Here is a 16,527-nt window from a genome sequence, read left to right as displayed (position 1 = left end):
AAATTAAATATCTAAAAGTATTATTAAATTTGTGTATCAGATGTTGTTTCGATGGGTCTTTGCTGATTTTTGTCATAAATTGTAACTCATAACAATACAAAAACAGGTCCGCAATAAGTGGTGCACAGTTAGTCCCCATTGGAATCCCGATAACCTGACGGTATACGGAATCTCCAAAGCGAACAAAAATGTTATCTAGTAAAAATTCAAGGGCAGATATAGTATCAAAGCATGTCCAATTGACATAGTTTTTTTGTTTATTGCTACTAAAAAATAACCTAAAAGAGTTTGAACATATATATTCACAATCTGACTTTTTAAATGCCCATTTAATTAGGTGTGTGAATTTTTTCTTAATGAGAATGTGAGGCAATGTGGTATATAGGGTAGAAAAATCAAAACTTTGAACAGATTCAAAATCACCAATATAAGCATGCAATTTATCAAGTACTTCCAACGAGTTTTTGACACTCCAAAAGTAATTAATTCCACTATTTTCGAAGGCCTTATTTGAACAATTTATTATCAGGTTTTTTATTGTACCAAGTGTACTGGTAAGAAGAATAGATAATTTAGTAGTGGAACAATGGCTTGAAGACGAAGTTATAAAGTTGTTCCCTTTAAAAAAAAAAAAAAACACCATAAAAACGAGTATCAACTTTTTAAATATGTAAAAAAGTTTCAAAGTCAATGAACCATGATGAGGAGGTGAGGCTATATAATTTCCATGGAAACAATACTTGCAAATGCCAATAAATTTGCAGACCAAATATCATTGACTTAACATAAGCAGTTCATTTTAAACTGATCTAATCACAAACTATAAATACATGTAAACTAAGCAAGTTTCAAAATTCAATAGACCATGACTGAGGGGTGTGGGGCCAAATAATCTCCATGTTAATGAGGTGTGCTTATACTTACAGAACTGAGTACCAATTAACATTTGATTACCACTAATGGTTCCCCCTGGAACTGACCTAATCACAAACTAATACATGTACATGTAAACAAAGCAAATGTATCAAAGTAAATAGACCATGACTAAGGGGGCGGAGCCACGTTGGAAATGAGATATGCCAATGCTTATACATCTGCATACCAAATATCATTGACCTACCATTAGTGATTCCCAATAAACTGACCTAATCACAAACTAATACATGTAAACTAAAAAGTTTCAAGACTGACTGACGGGGCAAGGCCAAATAATCTCTATTGAAATGTGATGTGCCAATGCTAAAACTACTGTATACAAAATATAATTGACCTACCTCTTGTGGTTCACCATAAATTAGACCTTATCAAAAGCTAATAAATTGTTGACGCTGATGCCAGAATTAGCATACCTTTCTCAAACCTTGACTCCCTCAAGGTGAGAAAAACATTTTTACATTGACCAATGAAGCTTGAAAATGAGGTCGAGATCAGATCGAACCTGTCAGACTGACATGAAACCCTTACAAATGGTTGACCTACTGCTTTAACTATCTGAGAAACAGACCTACTAGCGTAACTTAAATGTTGATCAAGGATCCATTAAACAAAATGGAGGAAAGATGAACCAAGCCCGAAAGACAAAAAAAAAAGAAAATAAGTCGACATTGCAAGAAACACATACAAAATATAGTTATCCTATTTTGAAAAATTCACAGGACAAAAAACTGTTTAAGCAGTAGCTAAACCATAATTATGAAGGTCAAGGACAATGGACTTGACAGCTGAAAACTCTGTAACATAAGGTATCTGCATACAAGGAATGAAGCATCCAGGTCTCCTACTTCTGAAGTTTTATTTACCACCGGATAGCTATTTCTGTCTTTATTTTTTTTATCTTTCCGTGTAATTTTGTTACAGTAGTATGGCTAGCATAAAACAAATCATATCTTCAGTTATTTTTATTGTCAGAAGCAGCACTATAATACAGTATTTCATTGAAGCCAGCAAACAATTTATAGATATGACAGCTTAAATTCATTCATTTTTTTAATACATGTTTAAGATAAGCTTGAGGGAATAATAGACTCATTTATCATTTATTATGATATCAAAAATTAGAAATTTGGCATCCCATCTAAATGTACATTGAAACGATCTAAAGATGAGTACATTTTTTTCTTTAGAAGTTCTACTAATGGCTAGTTAAGAGTTGTTTTATTCTTTGAAAATAATATATCTCTACATAATTAAATGCTATAAGATATTGAACATGTACTAGATATCCTTTATTTCAAGTATTACCCTCAGAATTGTATGAGCTATCAGAAATAAATGGAAGCTTTTACTGCACATAAGCGATAACAAATTCTTGCAAACAATCAGAGAATACATAGAAACTTTTATCGAGTATCCTTTCTTATAAAATGGTACGATAAATTCAACCATGCTACAGCTTTAAACTGTGTCAGCATGGTTGAGAATGAATAAAACTAGAGGCTCTAAAGAGCCTGTGTCGCTCACCTTGGTCTATGTGAATATTAAACAAAGGAAGCAGATGGATTCATGACAAAATTGTGTTTTGATGTGTTTGCACATCTTACTTTACTGAACATTCTTGCTGCTTACAATCTCTATCTATAATGAACTTGGCCCAGTAGTTTCAGTGGAAAATGTTAGTTAAAATTTACAAATTTTATGAAAATTGTTAAAAATTGACTATAAAGGACAATAACTCCTTAGGGGTCAATTGACCATTTCTGTCATGTTGACTTATTTGTAAATCTTACTTTGCTTAACATTATTGATGTTTACAGTTTATCTCTATCTATAATAATATTCAAGATAATAACCAAAAACAGCAAAATTTCCTTAAAATTACCAATTCAGGGGCAGCAACCCAACAATGGGTTGTCAGATTCATCTGAAAATTTCAGGGCAGATAGATCTTGACCTGATAAACAATTTTACCCCCATGTCAGATTTGCTCTAAAGGCTGCGGTTTCAGAGTTATAAGCCAAAATCTACATTTCCCCCCTATGTTCTATTTTCAGCCATGGCGGCCATCTTGGTTGGTTGGCCGGGTCACCGGACACAATTTTTTAACTAGATACCCCAATGATGATTGTGGCCAAGTTTGGTTTAATTTGGCCCAGTAGTTTAAGAGGAGAAGATTTTTGTAAAAGATGACTAAGATATACAAATAAAATTTGTAAGGGTTCCACGGAACCCAGTGTCTCGCCTACTTCTGCTGTTAATGGCAGACTCAACAAAAATGAGGAAAAACATCAATAAAAATTTCCCTCTCGATACTGTCTTTTGATTGAAAGAAGCTTCCAAGTTTGGTAAAAAATTCAGGATAGTTTATGAATCTAATAAATGTTTTATAAACTTTAACTGCAGACTGTATGTAATGTTAACTGGAAGAAAAACAAAGTCCATTTATAAGTAAAATACGGAAAAAGTGAATTTTTTTTTTACAAATTTAGCTTCTGAATAATATCTTATGATCAGAAACAAGCTTTTGTCTAAGTTTGGTAGAAATCCAGGATAGTCTAAGAACATTATAAAAATTTTAAAAACTTAAACCACAGAGTGAATGTTTTGTTTCTGGCAAAAAAACTAAGTCCATTTATAAGTAAAATACGGAAAAGTGGAAATTTATTTTTACAAAATTTTCTTCTTGATACTATCTTATGATCATAAACAAGCTTCTGTCCAAGTTTGGTACAAATCAAGGATAGTTTATGAAAGTTATTAAAATTTTAAAAACTTTAACCACAGAGTGAATGTAATGTTTCCTCGCAGAAAAACTAAGTCCATTTATAAGTAAAATACGGAAAAGTGGAAATTTATTTTTACAAAATTTTCTTCTTGATACTATCTTATGATCATAAACAAGCTTCTGTCCAAGTTTGGTACAAATCAAGGATAGTTTATGAAAGTTATTAAAATTTTAAAAACTTTAACCACAGAGTGAATGTAATGTTTCCTCGCAGAAAAACTAAGTCCATTTATAAGTAAAATACGGAAAAAATGGAATTTTATTTTTACAAAATTTACTTCTGGATACTTTCTTATGATCATAAACAAGCTTCTGTCCAAGTTTGGTAGAAATTCAGTATAGTTTAAGAAAGTTATTAAAATTTCAAAAACTTTAACCACAGAGTGAATATTTGTGGACGCCGCCAACGACGACGACGCCGACGACGACGACGCCGCCGACGACGACGGAATGTAGGATCGCTTAGTCTCGCTTTTTCAACAAAAGTCGAAGGCTCGACAAAAATGGTTAAAAATTGACTATAAAGGGCAATAACTCCTAAAGGGGTCAACAGACCATTTTGGTCCTGTTGACTTATTTGTAGATCTTACTTTACTGAACATTTTTGCTATTTACAGTTTATCTCTATCTATGATAATATTTAAGATAATAACCAAAAACAGCAAAATTTCCTTAAAATTAACAATTCAGGGGCAGCAACCTATCAACAGGTTGCTCGATTCATCTCAAAATTTTAGAGCAGACAGATCTTGACCTGATTAACAATTTTACCCCATGTCAGATTTGCTCTAAATGCTTTGGTTTTTGAGTTATAAGCCAAAAACTGCATTTTACCCCTATGTTCTATTTTTAGCCATGGCGGCCATCTTGGTTGGTTGGCCGGGTCACCGGACACAATTTTAAAACTAGATACCCTAATAATGGCCATGTTTGGTTAACTTAAATTTGGCCCAGTAGTTTCAGAGGAGAAGATTTTTGTAAAAGTTAATGACGACGGACGACAGACGCCGGACGCCAAGTGATGAGAAAAGCTCACTTGGCCCTTCGGGCCAGGTGAGCTAAAAACCAAATACTTAAAACTCTATAAAGACAAACCATATTTAAAGATGATCTAAAATAATGCAATATCAAAAGCAGTATTTAGCACAATTCACAAAAAACTAACTAACTTTGAATATCATTTTATCTATTTATTCAAACTTTATGACCATTCAACACCAGTTAATATTTGTTCAAGTGATTCAACATCTGAAAATGTCAATGACAAAAACCTATTTTGTTATCCAAGAAATTTTCATATCAAGTCATCTCCCTTTATATTAACAAATTAAGGCAATGTAGCATTTTTGGTCATGTAAAAATGTCCACAAAATAAGTATGATTGCTCCTTATGCAACAAAAAATATTTAATATCAACAAAGACCAGGTACAGAAAATACAAATAATGGTTTGCAAAAATAATGTTGCAGTAAAAGTCCTCTACCATTTTAATACTTAATATAAAACGTTAGCTCTTCCATCTAAACACTTCTGCCTTTACATATTTGATTGCTTCAAAAAATTTCCTAGAAAATTAACCCCTACTTTGACAAACTTTCATGTACAACCACACTACAGTTTTGATCTGTGTCAGCATGGTTATGTATATGAACTTTCCTTCAAAACTCTTTTTACTATTTCTAAATACTTAACGCGGGAAACTTTTTCTTCTAATCCTACATGTACAGATTTTAAATTTCCCCTTGAATGCATTTCAACATTACAAGTGCTTATTCTTAATTCAAATTTTTCTTTTCCCTGGCTTTAAGTTCTGTACATCAACTGCTTCATCTACAGCAATGTAAACAAAACTAGGCTAGAAGTGTATAAGTCAATACAAGATAGTTTTTTTTTCAATTTTCAGACATTATTCATTTTAGGCCAATTTAAGATTTGATTCTCAGACATAATTTTTTATGAAAATAATGCTAATGGCATATATCAAATAAGAATTAAAATATACCTTAATTAGCACCTCTGAACATCGAGTTTATTTTTTAGAAAAGACAGACCATTATTCAAGTGTAACCATTGTCGACCGATAATATTAAATAAGTTCCACAAATCAGCAAGGCTTCTGAAGCTTCAAGTTGTGATTTGTTTATCAAATGTTTTTTTTTCAAAACTGTTACCCGAGTTGTTTCAAATAGTAGAAAAGATGAAAGGATATATAAAACAATATGTATCGATCTTGCTCATGATGTAGCTGCATATACTGACATTTCTTCTGACAAATCAATTGATGCATAGTTAAAATTCCCATACATCAAAATGTACAAACTAAACATACACAATGACAATAACGAAAGATAATAAACACAAAACATACAAAGAACGCTACCGTCATAAATATCACATCAACATAAAACACAATATTCTGATAATAATATCCCATTGGTATTTCACTTTGAAGTTGGGAAAATTTCAGAAATCTTGTGATCAAGTTTATTTGTAAGAATTTTAGTCCTTTTCCAGAAATATCTTTAGGAATTTCAAGTGGTGTGCATCAACATTTTCTCGCATAAACTTTGTCCAGAAAAGACATTTGGAAATTTATAACTGAAATCCTTCTAACATGATATTTAAAGTTATAGTAAATCATCTCACATTGATTGAAGTTTTCTAATACTTTAAACACAGAAATTTTCTGACTTTATTTAAAAGTAAAACAACCAATGGGATAATACAGTGCAGTCTTTTTTGTATCATAAAATATCCATAAATAATAATTGTTTTACTCTATTCAAAAATAATATGAATCTTTTTGAGTATATGAAAATAAACACTACTGGTGATAGAGTAATTCTTTCAAGTAGCAGTTCTAGTCAGTTTATCTCTTTACCGTATATAAGAAAGAAGTGCCATAAGTAAATAATTCGCCATTTCAGAATCTAATGCATTCTGGGTAATATTTTCCAAAGGGTACACCAAAATGTTGTGATTGGTTCAAAACGTTCTGAACAATGGAAATTGTGCAAATGAAGTAACGTTATTTTCATTTTCATTTACGAACAATGAGATTATCCATAGTCCTTAAGATTCTGAAAAGGCAAATTCAAATGATAGATGACAAGTCAAGCTACAGTCTGGATACTGAATGAAGGCAGTTTAAGGTAAAAATTATGTTGGTGAGAATTGTTACTTGATGAGAACTACTTTGTTGCCAGTATATGACATACATTTACTCAATTCATTATGATAAAATATACACTACTCTTAAACATTACTATAATGTTAATAATTTTTGAAAAAGCAAACTTAAATAATCAATCACTAACATCTCTTGTATTACTATAAGAATACACTTGTATTAATGAGTGCCATCTATAGGTATATCAAATTTTGCAGCAAGTCTTGGTTTCCTTGGAGATTTCTTTGGAGAATCTTGTGAAACATCGCTAAGTGTACTAGTATCAGATTTAATGGAGCTGGTTTCTATAGGAAAATCCCTTCTAAACATAGTCTCGTATGATATAGAATCTTTACTTACACATTCTTTCTTTGTCTGAGACTCCATGTCTATGCCTGCTTGTTTTAATTTTGTAAGAGCTAACTCATCATGTGACAGCAATGTATCTTGCAGCGGACTATGGATTTTCCTTCTAAAGTCCAAGGACCTTGTGGCTTCTTCCTTGGTTACATCTATTGTGCTTCTGTTGAAAATTTGTTCGAATAAACTCTTGCCAATAGTATCAGTAGCTTTAATGGAGGTTTCTTGTTTTGGTGTTTCAGTTTCTGAAGAATTGTCTTGGGTCTCTTGTGATTTTACTATTTTCCACCAGCCATTTTTGATAATATCTGTGATACTTTCTGACTTCTGATGGTCATTTTTGACATCTGGAGGCCGATTGACTAAACATTTAGCTGCTAACTGCAACAGTTCTGACGTTGGAGTCATACACAGTGGGGTCTTCTGTCCAGTTTTCTCCTCCTCACTCAAACGCCATAACTGATCAGCAAGATCTACAAAAACAATAATTGAGATAATTGAGATAATCACATTTTTTATTATAAAAATTAAATAAAAAGCAGAGTATAATCAACCTGTTAATAATAGCTGGGGATCAATGACATTGTTTTTAGCTTTTGTATCTACAGTTGACATCAGTGTAGGATGTAGCTATAGACCTATAAATATACATGAAGTAAAGATTACACAGTATACTTGTGGTCTGCTTTATATAACGATTATTAGATAATCCCAAACAATACTATTATATACTCTATGGTTTGACTCACTCTGACAGATTATAGTATGGAAATGAAATGTATAAATTAAGTGATCAGTGATTTTATCAGTCAAAGCTGGCCTTAAATGAATATGGTTATCCTTTTAAAGTCTGTTTTTGTGATACATCTAATGTATTAATATATCGATGTATCTCTGGCTTTCATTTTTTCTTGTTTTGAGCTTTCCTGATAAAAGTTAATCAACAAAAGCGCTTTGAATGCTCCAAGTTCATAAACATTCTTTTTATTCAAAATATGAACAATTTAGGCTTAGTTTATCTATCAGAAAAAACAAAATTCTTACCTGAATATGTACTGAGATCGAAAGAGATAAGATCCCTAGGAGATTGTTCTTTAGGTCGAAGATCTGGTGATGGTACTGAGGATGGAACTGGTTCATTTAATAAATCTCTTCTGGGAGGTAACAGTTTCTTTATTCTTTCTGCTTCTGAAAATATCAATTACAGATGATTTAATTAAGGTAATATCTTTGGTTAGCTTGCTTGCTAGCTGAACTGTGAAGTCATTGTTAGATTAGGTATACTACCCTCCTTTCGAAGTAGCCTAGTCCTATAGACAGATAGATTGGTCTACTCTTAAAGGAGGCTGGTTTACTGAATTTAACAATGACTTCATGGTTCAGCTAGCAAGCAAGCTAAACAAAGATATTACCTTTAGCTACATACTCATTGAAATTGGCTGTAAAATAAATTATAAGACTGTTGCATTAAATTCCAAATGCCAATGATACTTGGAAGATTTGGTTTCCACTAGATAATTATTTAATGGCAAGAATTAATGAATTTTAAGTAATAAATATCAACCTTACTACATTCCTTGATTTGACAAACCTTTAGATTAGACAAAGAACAGTTTGCTTTTACATAAACATGAATTGTCTTTAAATTCAACTATCTATCTTTTTGCTAAGAGTTCATGAAAATCCAATTCCTGATAATGGATTACACTTATATGTGGAAAGAACTTTTTCAAAATAAAAACAGTCTAACCATGTGGACTTGTTGATATACCATATACCTCATTAGCAGTTTAACGATGTACCTCTTATTTTTTGCAATAGGGAACACAAAGCATGGCTAAACTACTGACAAATAACTTACCACTAGTTGGACTATTGCTCAACAGTAGGAGAGGACTGATAGCCTTTGGGTCTGGTGATGACAAAGTATTCCCTAAAAATGACAGAAAAAGTTCAGTCTTTATAAGTTAACAAGCCATTATAAATGAATGCTTTATTGCAATTTTTAGGGAATTATTTTATAACAAGAGTGCACACGTTGAAATGTCTCGCCTTCTATACTAATCATTGATATTATGTTGATAGTCCTAAGTATAAAGCTTAGAGCTTTATTACAACTGTCACATAAACTTAACATTAACCAAGATAACTAAACAAAGACCAATGAACCTTGAAAATGAGGTCAAGGTCAGATAACCATGCCAGGAAGACATGTACAGCTAACAATGATTCTATACAACATATATAGTTGACCCATTACTTACAGTTTAAGAAAAATAGAGTTAAACACAAAAACTAAACACTGTGCAATAAACCGCGAAAATGAGGTCACAGTCAAATAAAACCTCCGCGATTGACATAAAGATCATAAAATATTTCCATACACCAAATATAGTTGACCTATGGCATATAGTATTAGATAAAAAGACCAAAACTCAAAAACTTAACTTTGACCACTGAACCATGAAAATGAGGTCAAGGTCACATGACATCTGCCCGGTAGACATGTACACCTTACAATTATTCCATAAAACAAATATAGTAGACCTATTGCATATAGTATGAGAAAAACAGACCAAAACACAAAAATTTAACTATAACCACTGAACCATGAAAATGAGGTCAAGGTCAGATGACACCTGCCAGTTGGACATGTACACCTTACAGTCCTTCCATACACCGAATATACTAGTCCTATTGCTTATAGTATCTGAAATATGGACTTGACCACCAAAACTTAACCTTGTTCACTGATTCATGAAATGAGGTCGAGGTCAAGTGAAAACTGTCTGACAGACATGAAGACCTTGCAAGGTACGCACATATCAAATATAGTTATCCTATTACTTATAACAAGAGAGAATTCAACATTACAAAAAATTTGAACTTTTTTTTCAAGTGGTCACTGAACCATGAAAATGAGGTCAAGGGCATTGGACATGTGACTGACAGAAACTTCGTAACATGAAGCATCTATATACAAAGTATGAAGCATCCAGGTCTTCCACCTTCTAAAATATAAAGCTTTTAAGAAGTGAGCTAACGCCGCCGCCGCCGGATCACTATCCCTATGTCGAGCTTTCTGCAACAAAAGTTGCAGGCTCAACAAAAAGTATCGGCAACATTTGTTCAAATATAAAGCGAGACTGTATTTGCTACTCAAACCATTTATTGTAATGTCTAAAGACTAGCAATAATACCTTGTTAATACCTTGTAAATAATGAAAGTGCTGTATATTATCAATTTGCAACTGTTAATCTGTTCAAAACTTCCTTTTGGTTTATGTGTTGTAAGTTTGCTGTGTTGAAGACATACATTTCACACCCATTTGTATTCATATTAACTGTGGAAAATGATACTGTGGATTAAGTTATTTTTGTGGATGCCAATTTTCTTGGTATGAGCCTGAGGAAAACTTGCATATCCATGGATATTTAATTTCATTGTTTTGGCAAAGTCTGAATTCATTCCTTTTGAAAATGTGTAATTTGTTGAACATTTTAATTTGAGGTTACCCTGTACCCATGAACAAATAATACTGAATCCACAGTAAATGAAATGGAACATACCATCTAGATCATGAGAAAGTTCTACATATCTTCTAGGAGTTTTACCCTGGAACTTACCATCTAGATCATGAGAAAGTTCTACATATCTTCTAGGAGTTTTTTACCCTAGAACTTACCATCTAGATCATGAGAAAGTTCTATATATCTTCTAGGAGTTTTTTACCCTAGAACTTACCATCTAGATCATGAGAAAGTTCTACATATCTTCTAGTTTTTTACCCTGGAACTTACCATCTAGATCATGAGAAAGTTCTACATATCTTCTAGGAGTTTTACCCTGGAACTTACCATCTAGATCATGAGAAAGTTCTATATATCTTCTAAGAGTTTTACCCTGGAACTTACCATCTAGATCATGAGAAAGTTCTACATATCTTCTAGGAGTTTTACCCTGGAACTTACCATCTAGATCATGAGAAAGTTCTACATATCTTCTAGGAGTTTTACCCTGGAACTTACCATCTAGATCATGAGAAAGTTCTACATATCTTCTAGGAGTTTTACCCTGGAACTTACCATCTAGATCATGAGAAAGTTCTATATATCTTCTAAGAGTTTTACCCTGGAACTTACCATCTAGATCATGAGAAAGTTCTACATATCTTCTAGGAGTTTTACCCTGGAACTTACCATCTAGATCATGAGAAAGTTCTACATATCTTCTAGGAGTTTTACCCTGGAACTTACCATCTAGATCATGAGAAAGTTCTATATATCTTCTAAGAGTTTTACCCTGGAACTTACCATCTAGATCATGAGAAAGTTTTACATATCTTCTAGGAGTTTTTTACCCTAGAACTTACCATCTAGATCATGAGAAAGTTCTACATATCTTCTAGGAGTTTTACCCTGGAACTTACCATCTAGATCATGAGAAAGTTCTATATATCTTCTAAGAGTTTTACCCTGGAACTTACCATCTAGATCATGAGAAAGTTCTACATATCTTCTAGGAGTTTTTTACCCTAGAACTTACCATCTAGATCATGAGAAAGTTCTACATATCTTCTAGGAGTTTTACCCTGGAACTTACCATCGAGATCATGAGAAAGTTCTACATATCTTCTAGGAGTTTTACCCTGGAACTGGACAACATGTGGTATAGCTTCCAGTAGAGTCTCTACAGAGGTATAACCAAACAATGCAGGCTTTAAGTCTACACCAAACTGATCCTTGTAGACTCTCTCGAAATCAGAAACATAAACCTGTAGACCATTCTGTAGTAGAACACGGACATCTCTAGCAAACACCTGGAGTGATGTCAGACTAATGATACCAGACTCATCATCACCTTTTATCTGTAATTCAATTAAAGCTTACTGTGAAAGTACTTTTATTCGTGGGGTACCAATTTTCGTGGTTTTCGTGGATGACTTTATCCACGAATTTAAGTGTCCAACGAAATAAAACAACCAAAATCAAGTCATGGAAAGATATCCATGTAGATGTAAGTTTGACTACTGTAATGATCTAGAGAATATATTGAAAAAACGCCAAATCTGAGAATACTATAATAGTAGTCACAGGGCAAATGAACTATGAACTACTGTACAACTGCATGCAGGATTATATCCATTTAATCTTAAATAACCTAAACTGTACAACTTTTATCTTTTAATACTCATACAATATTTTTGATCGATGGAAGTCAGATTTCCGGTATTGATATGCTAGTATGATAAAGTGTTCATTTTATATCCTCATAGTTCTCGTACATATGGGAAATAATAATTTCATGTTGGGCTTGATTTTGATAAGAAATATTTTACATTTCAAGATATGTTTATAGCATTTGATTATGTTACTGTTTTCTTTAGGTGACATGTTTATGGCCTAATTAACACATTTGATGGCCTTTAATCTGTTGATCACTTTACCTTGAGTTAATAAGTGTTGACACTACGATTTATACGGGTCACTGTTTACTTAGCAATTTCCTTCAATCCAGACTAAGTGTAATCGTTTCTAAAGGCTTCAATTTTTCATTGTTTTTTTAGAAAACTTAAATCCACGAATTTAAAAACCCACGAACATGTAAATATTCCTGAAACCACGAAAATTGATACCCACGAATTAAAGTACTTTCACAGTATTTAGATCATAAACAAGAGGCTCTCAAGAGCCTGAATCGCTCACCTTAATTTTTTTGGTTAAATCTCTCATCAATGATTATTTTGGCTTTTCAATTCATTTAAATGTTCTTTGAATCGTCCTATTTTCTTCAAAAGCAAAAAAAAAAATCATTTTCTCCGATGTTCTATTTTAGCCATAGGAGCTATGTTTCTGACATACAAGGAAATGAAATATAAAATTTATACTAGATACTCTGAAACTCATTTAGCCTAAGTTTGGCTGAAATTGATACAGCAGTTTCAAAGGAGAAGATTTTTTAAAGTAAGTCAACATGATGAACAAATTGTGAAAAAAGTCTTTAAAGGGCAATAACTCCTTAAGGGGTCAATTGACAATTTTGGTCAAATTGACTTATTTGTAGATCTTACTTTGCTTAACATTTTTGCTATTAACAGTTTATCTGTATCTATAATAATATTCAAGATAATAACCAAAAACTGCAAAATTTCTTTAAAATCATCAATTCAGGGGCATTATACCTGAAAAACCAGTTACCCAATTTGGCTGAAAATTTCAGGACAGGTAGACCTTGACCTAATAAATACTTCAACTTCTTGTCTTATTTGCTCTAAATGCTGGAGTTTTTGAGATATAAGCCAAAAACTGCATTTTACCCTGTGTTCTATTTTTAGCCATGACGGCCATGTTTTTTGACGAAATAAAAAATAAAGCACAAACTTTATTTTATACACCCTACTGATCATTCAGTTGAAGTTTGGTTGAATTTGGTTTAGTAGTTTTAGAGGAGAAGATTTTTTTAAAGTTAGCAAATATGATGAACAAATTGTGAAAAATTGTCATTAAAGGACAATAACCCCTTAAGGGGTCAATTGACAATTTTGGTCATATTAACTTAATTGTAGATCTTACTTTGCTGATCATTTTTGCTGTTTCGGCTGAAAATTTCAGGACAGGTAGACCTTGACCTAATAAATACTTTAACTTCTTGTCTTATTTGCTCTAAATGCTGGAGTTTTTGAGATATAAGCCAAAAACTGCATTTGACCCCTATGTTCTATTTTAAGTAACGGCGGCCATGTTTTTTGACGGATCAAAAATCGAAGCACACACATTGTGCAGGATAATCTAAGGAACAATCATGCTAAGTTTCATCCAAATCCATTCAGTAGTTTCAGAGAAGAAGATGTTTGAAAAATTGTTAACGACGACAGACGACGACGACGACGGACGCCAAGTGATGAGAAAAGCTCACATGGCCTTTTAGGCCAGGTGAGCTAATAATATGGACAATGCATTCCTACTGAACATAACAATGTTAATCGACAGACTTGTGGAGATTCCAGTTTATGACAGTACATGCAACATCTCTTTCTTTCGATATAAAATTGAATATTATATACAAGATATTGGGGAAATTCAAACTGTGAATCAATTTATTTTCAGATGATGGTTAAATACTGTAACAGAACAAATCATTATTGGTGTAAATTTACGTTTAAACTGGATAGTATTTTAAGTTATACAACAATGGAATTGTTAGTAAAAAAAGAATTTGTTATGATCATGATTAATAGTTTGTTTTTTCAACTATTCAAAAAATTCAAATAAAGAAAAATATCTAACGATTGACGTAACAAAACATTAATTCAAGAAAGCATTAAGAGCATGAGTTAATTTTTAGTGTTGTTCAGTCATAATTTGAATATTTTTTAATATTTAAATTCTTTGATTAGGTATTCTTTTGAATCCATTGTAATGAGCTTTTTAAAGGATATAAATAGAAAATGCAAGGGGCTATATCAGTTTTGACGCATTCAGAATTTGTTCTGGTAAAATGTAATCGACAACATCCCGACAAGAAATATTGTTGTATGACATCAGATAAATAAAATTGAGAGTTTATTTCACATGTGAAATTATCAGTTTCTATTTCAGTGTAAAATCACGTTAATTCATTGCAAACAATTAAATAATAATGAAACCTTTATGTGCAGTTTCTTTTTAAATTCTCATCACTTCATCTAAAACCTCAATTAGAACTGGATTTGGTAAAACTCAACATCGCATTTGCAAAAAATACATTTAATATCCTATACTGCATACCTGAACATAATCCAAGAGTTCATCTTTAAGTTGTTTAATATCACATTCTTTACCAAAAATAGATTTATATCTACTCAATAGTTCCATCAAGGGGAGAGAACCACTGCTTTGATCCATCAATAACTGTAAAACTTGTCTAGCCAATTTAGGTGTCGCTTGTCGATCTAACAGCCTAATATACTTGCATCTATTTATCATATCAATCTATCAAAATATTAAGATTTCATCGTATGTAATTCAGCTTAAGCTATGCATAAAAATTCTTAAGAGGTATCATATTCAGACAAGTTTTCCTGAAGATCTCTCACTAGTGAGAGGTACTTTTTTTCATGTGGATATCTACGATCTAAATTTTATATTCAACTGATTTGTGAGAAGCTATAGCATCATCCTAGCATGTTTTTCATGTAAAGTGTAGAGACAAATGAACAGAAAATGTATCCAACCTTTTGACATTAAACACATCCAATTAGCCTTGATGTTTATAAAATGGTCCAGAAATCAATTTTTCCGTTGTAACCAAATTTTGAAGCAGGAATTCAATCACAACATGACAAAGTTTTGGATGATTTAAACTTTATGTTTGGAATGGCCTACCATTAAAGACCTCTAGTTGATTTGTATAAGTGTTGTCGTTTAGTTGTTGATGCTCAAATGACTTGCATCCAACAATTTTCTTCTTTATCTAGAAGCACCAATTCAATTATGTAGGAAATCATACAGCACTGCACATATTTTTTCAAAAATTCTCAACTCCACCATCCATGTAGTGAAAATCATATAATTAACTAAAAAGTGTAATGGAAAAACTTCCAGTTGATTTACATAAAAGATAAATACTTACTTGCACTACATGTTTAAGTTTCTGGACAAGTTCTTCCTCAGAGTTTACATAGTAATCATGTAGCGGAATATTAAAACCGAAATGGCAAGTAAAGGCCGACATGAGATGATGTAATGCTAGACAATGATTCTTCTGGGCTCTCAATAATTCAACTATCTGATCGGCTAAAACTTTTCTCAGCTCGGATTCTGTTAAATGTATAAGTCTTTCTTCTCCATCTTCTTCAATCTGTTCCATGATAAACATATGTTAAAGATAATTTAAAAACATAATGGAGCAAAGAAATTTGAATCTACTTTATTCCTAAATTGTTTATAAATGTTGTTATCCATGTGCTAAAGGCGATTCAAGAAAACCTAAATTTGGTAATTTTTTTTTTTAATTTATCATATTTTATTGAAATCTGTACATTTGTTAGTTTAAAAACATCAAGTACCAGTACATTATCCCGGCCTCGTTAACATTAGTAAATAATATATATATACAGCTGTTAGTTTTTGTTAGTATTATACATACAATTTTCCATATTTGAAAAAAATATATACCATATCAGTAATATCAAAAAATAAAGTTTACCATTAAGATTATCAAACATAATTATCTAATATAACAAATGCACAGGTTATGAAAAATATATAATGTGAGTAGTTGAAGTAATAAAAAATT

General features: G+C 32.0%; 1 protein-coding gene across 2 annotated transcripts in view; it reads right to left on the bottom strand.

The window, feature by feature from the left end:
* Positions 1-1,885: 1,885 nt before the first annotated feature.
* LOC143045489 (meiosis regulator and mRNA stability factor 1-like) overlaps positions 1,886-16,527 on the bottom strand; it is a 52,591-nt gene continuing 37,949 nt past the window's right edge. For both annotated transcript variants that reach the window (XM_076218031.1, XM_076218030.1), the window contains exons 18-23: positions 15,862-16,089; positions 15,018-15,221; positions 11,854-12,118; positions 9,112-9,183; positions 8,295-8,438; positions 1,886-7,723 (exon numbers count right to left, since the gene is read on the bottom strand). In XM_076218031.1, coding sequence (XP_076074146.1) covers positions 7,071-7,723; positions 8,295-8,438; positions 9,112-9,183; positions 11,854-12,118; positions 15,018-15,221; positions 15,862-16,089 — 1,566 coding nt within the window. In that variant the 3' untranslated portion in view covers positions 1,886-7,070. The remainder of the gene's footprint in view (positions 7,724-8,294; positions 8,439-9,111; positions 9,184-11,853; positions 12,119-15,017; positions 15,222-15,861; positions 16,090-16,527) is intronic.

The sequence above is a fragment of the Mytilus galloprovincialis genome, chromosome 9 (assembly GCF_965363235.1).
Source record: "Mytilus galloprovincialis chromosome 9, xbMytGall1.hap1.1, whole genome shotgun sequence".
NCBI classification, from domain to species: Eukaryota; Metazoa; Mollusca; class Bivalvia; order Mytilida; family Mytilidae; genus Mytilus; species Mytilus galloprovincialis.
Note: the sequence above shows the minus strand (reverse complement) of the source record. Positions and strands in the feature narration are given on the sequence as shown.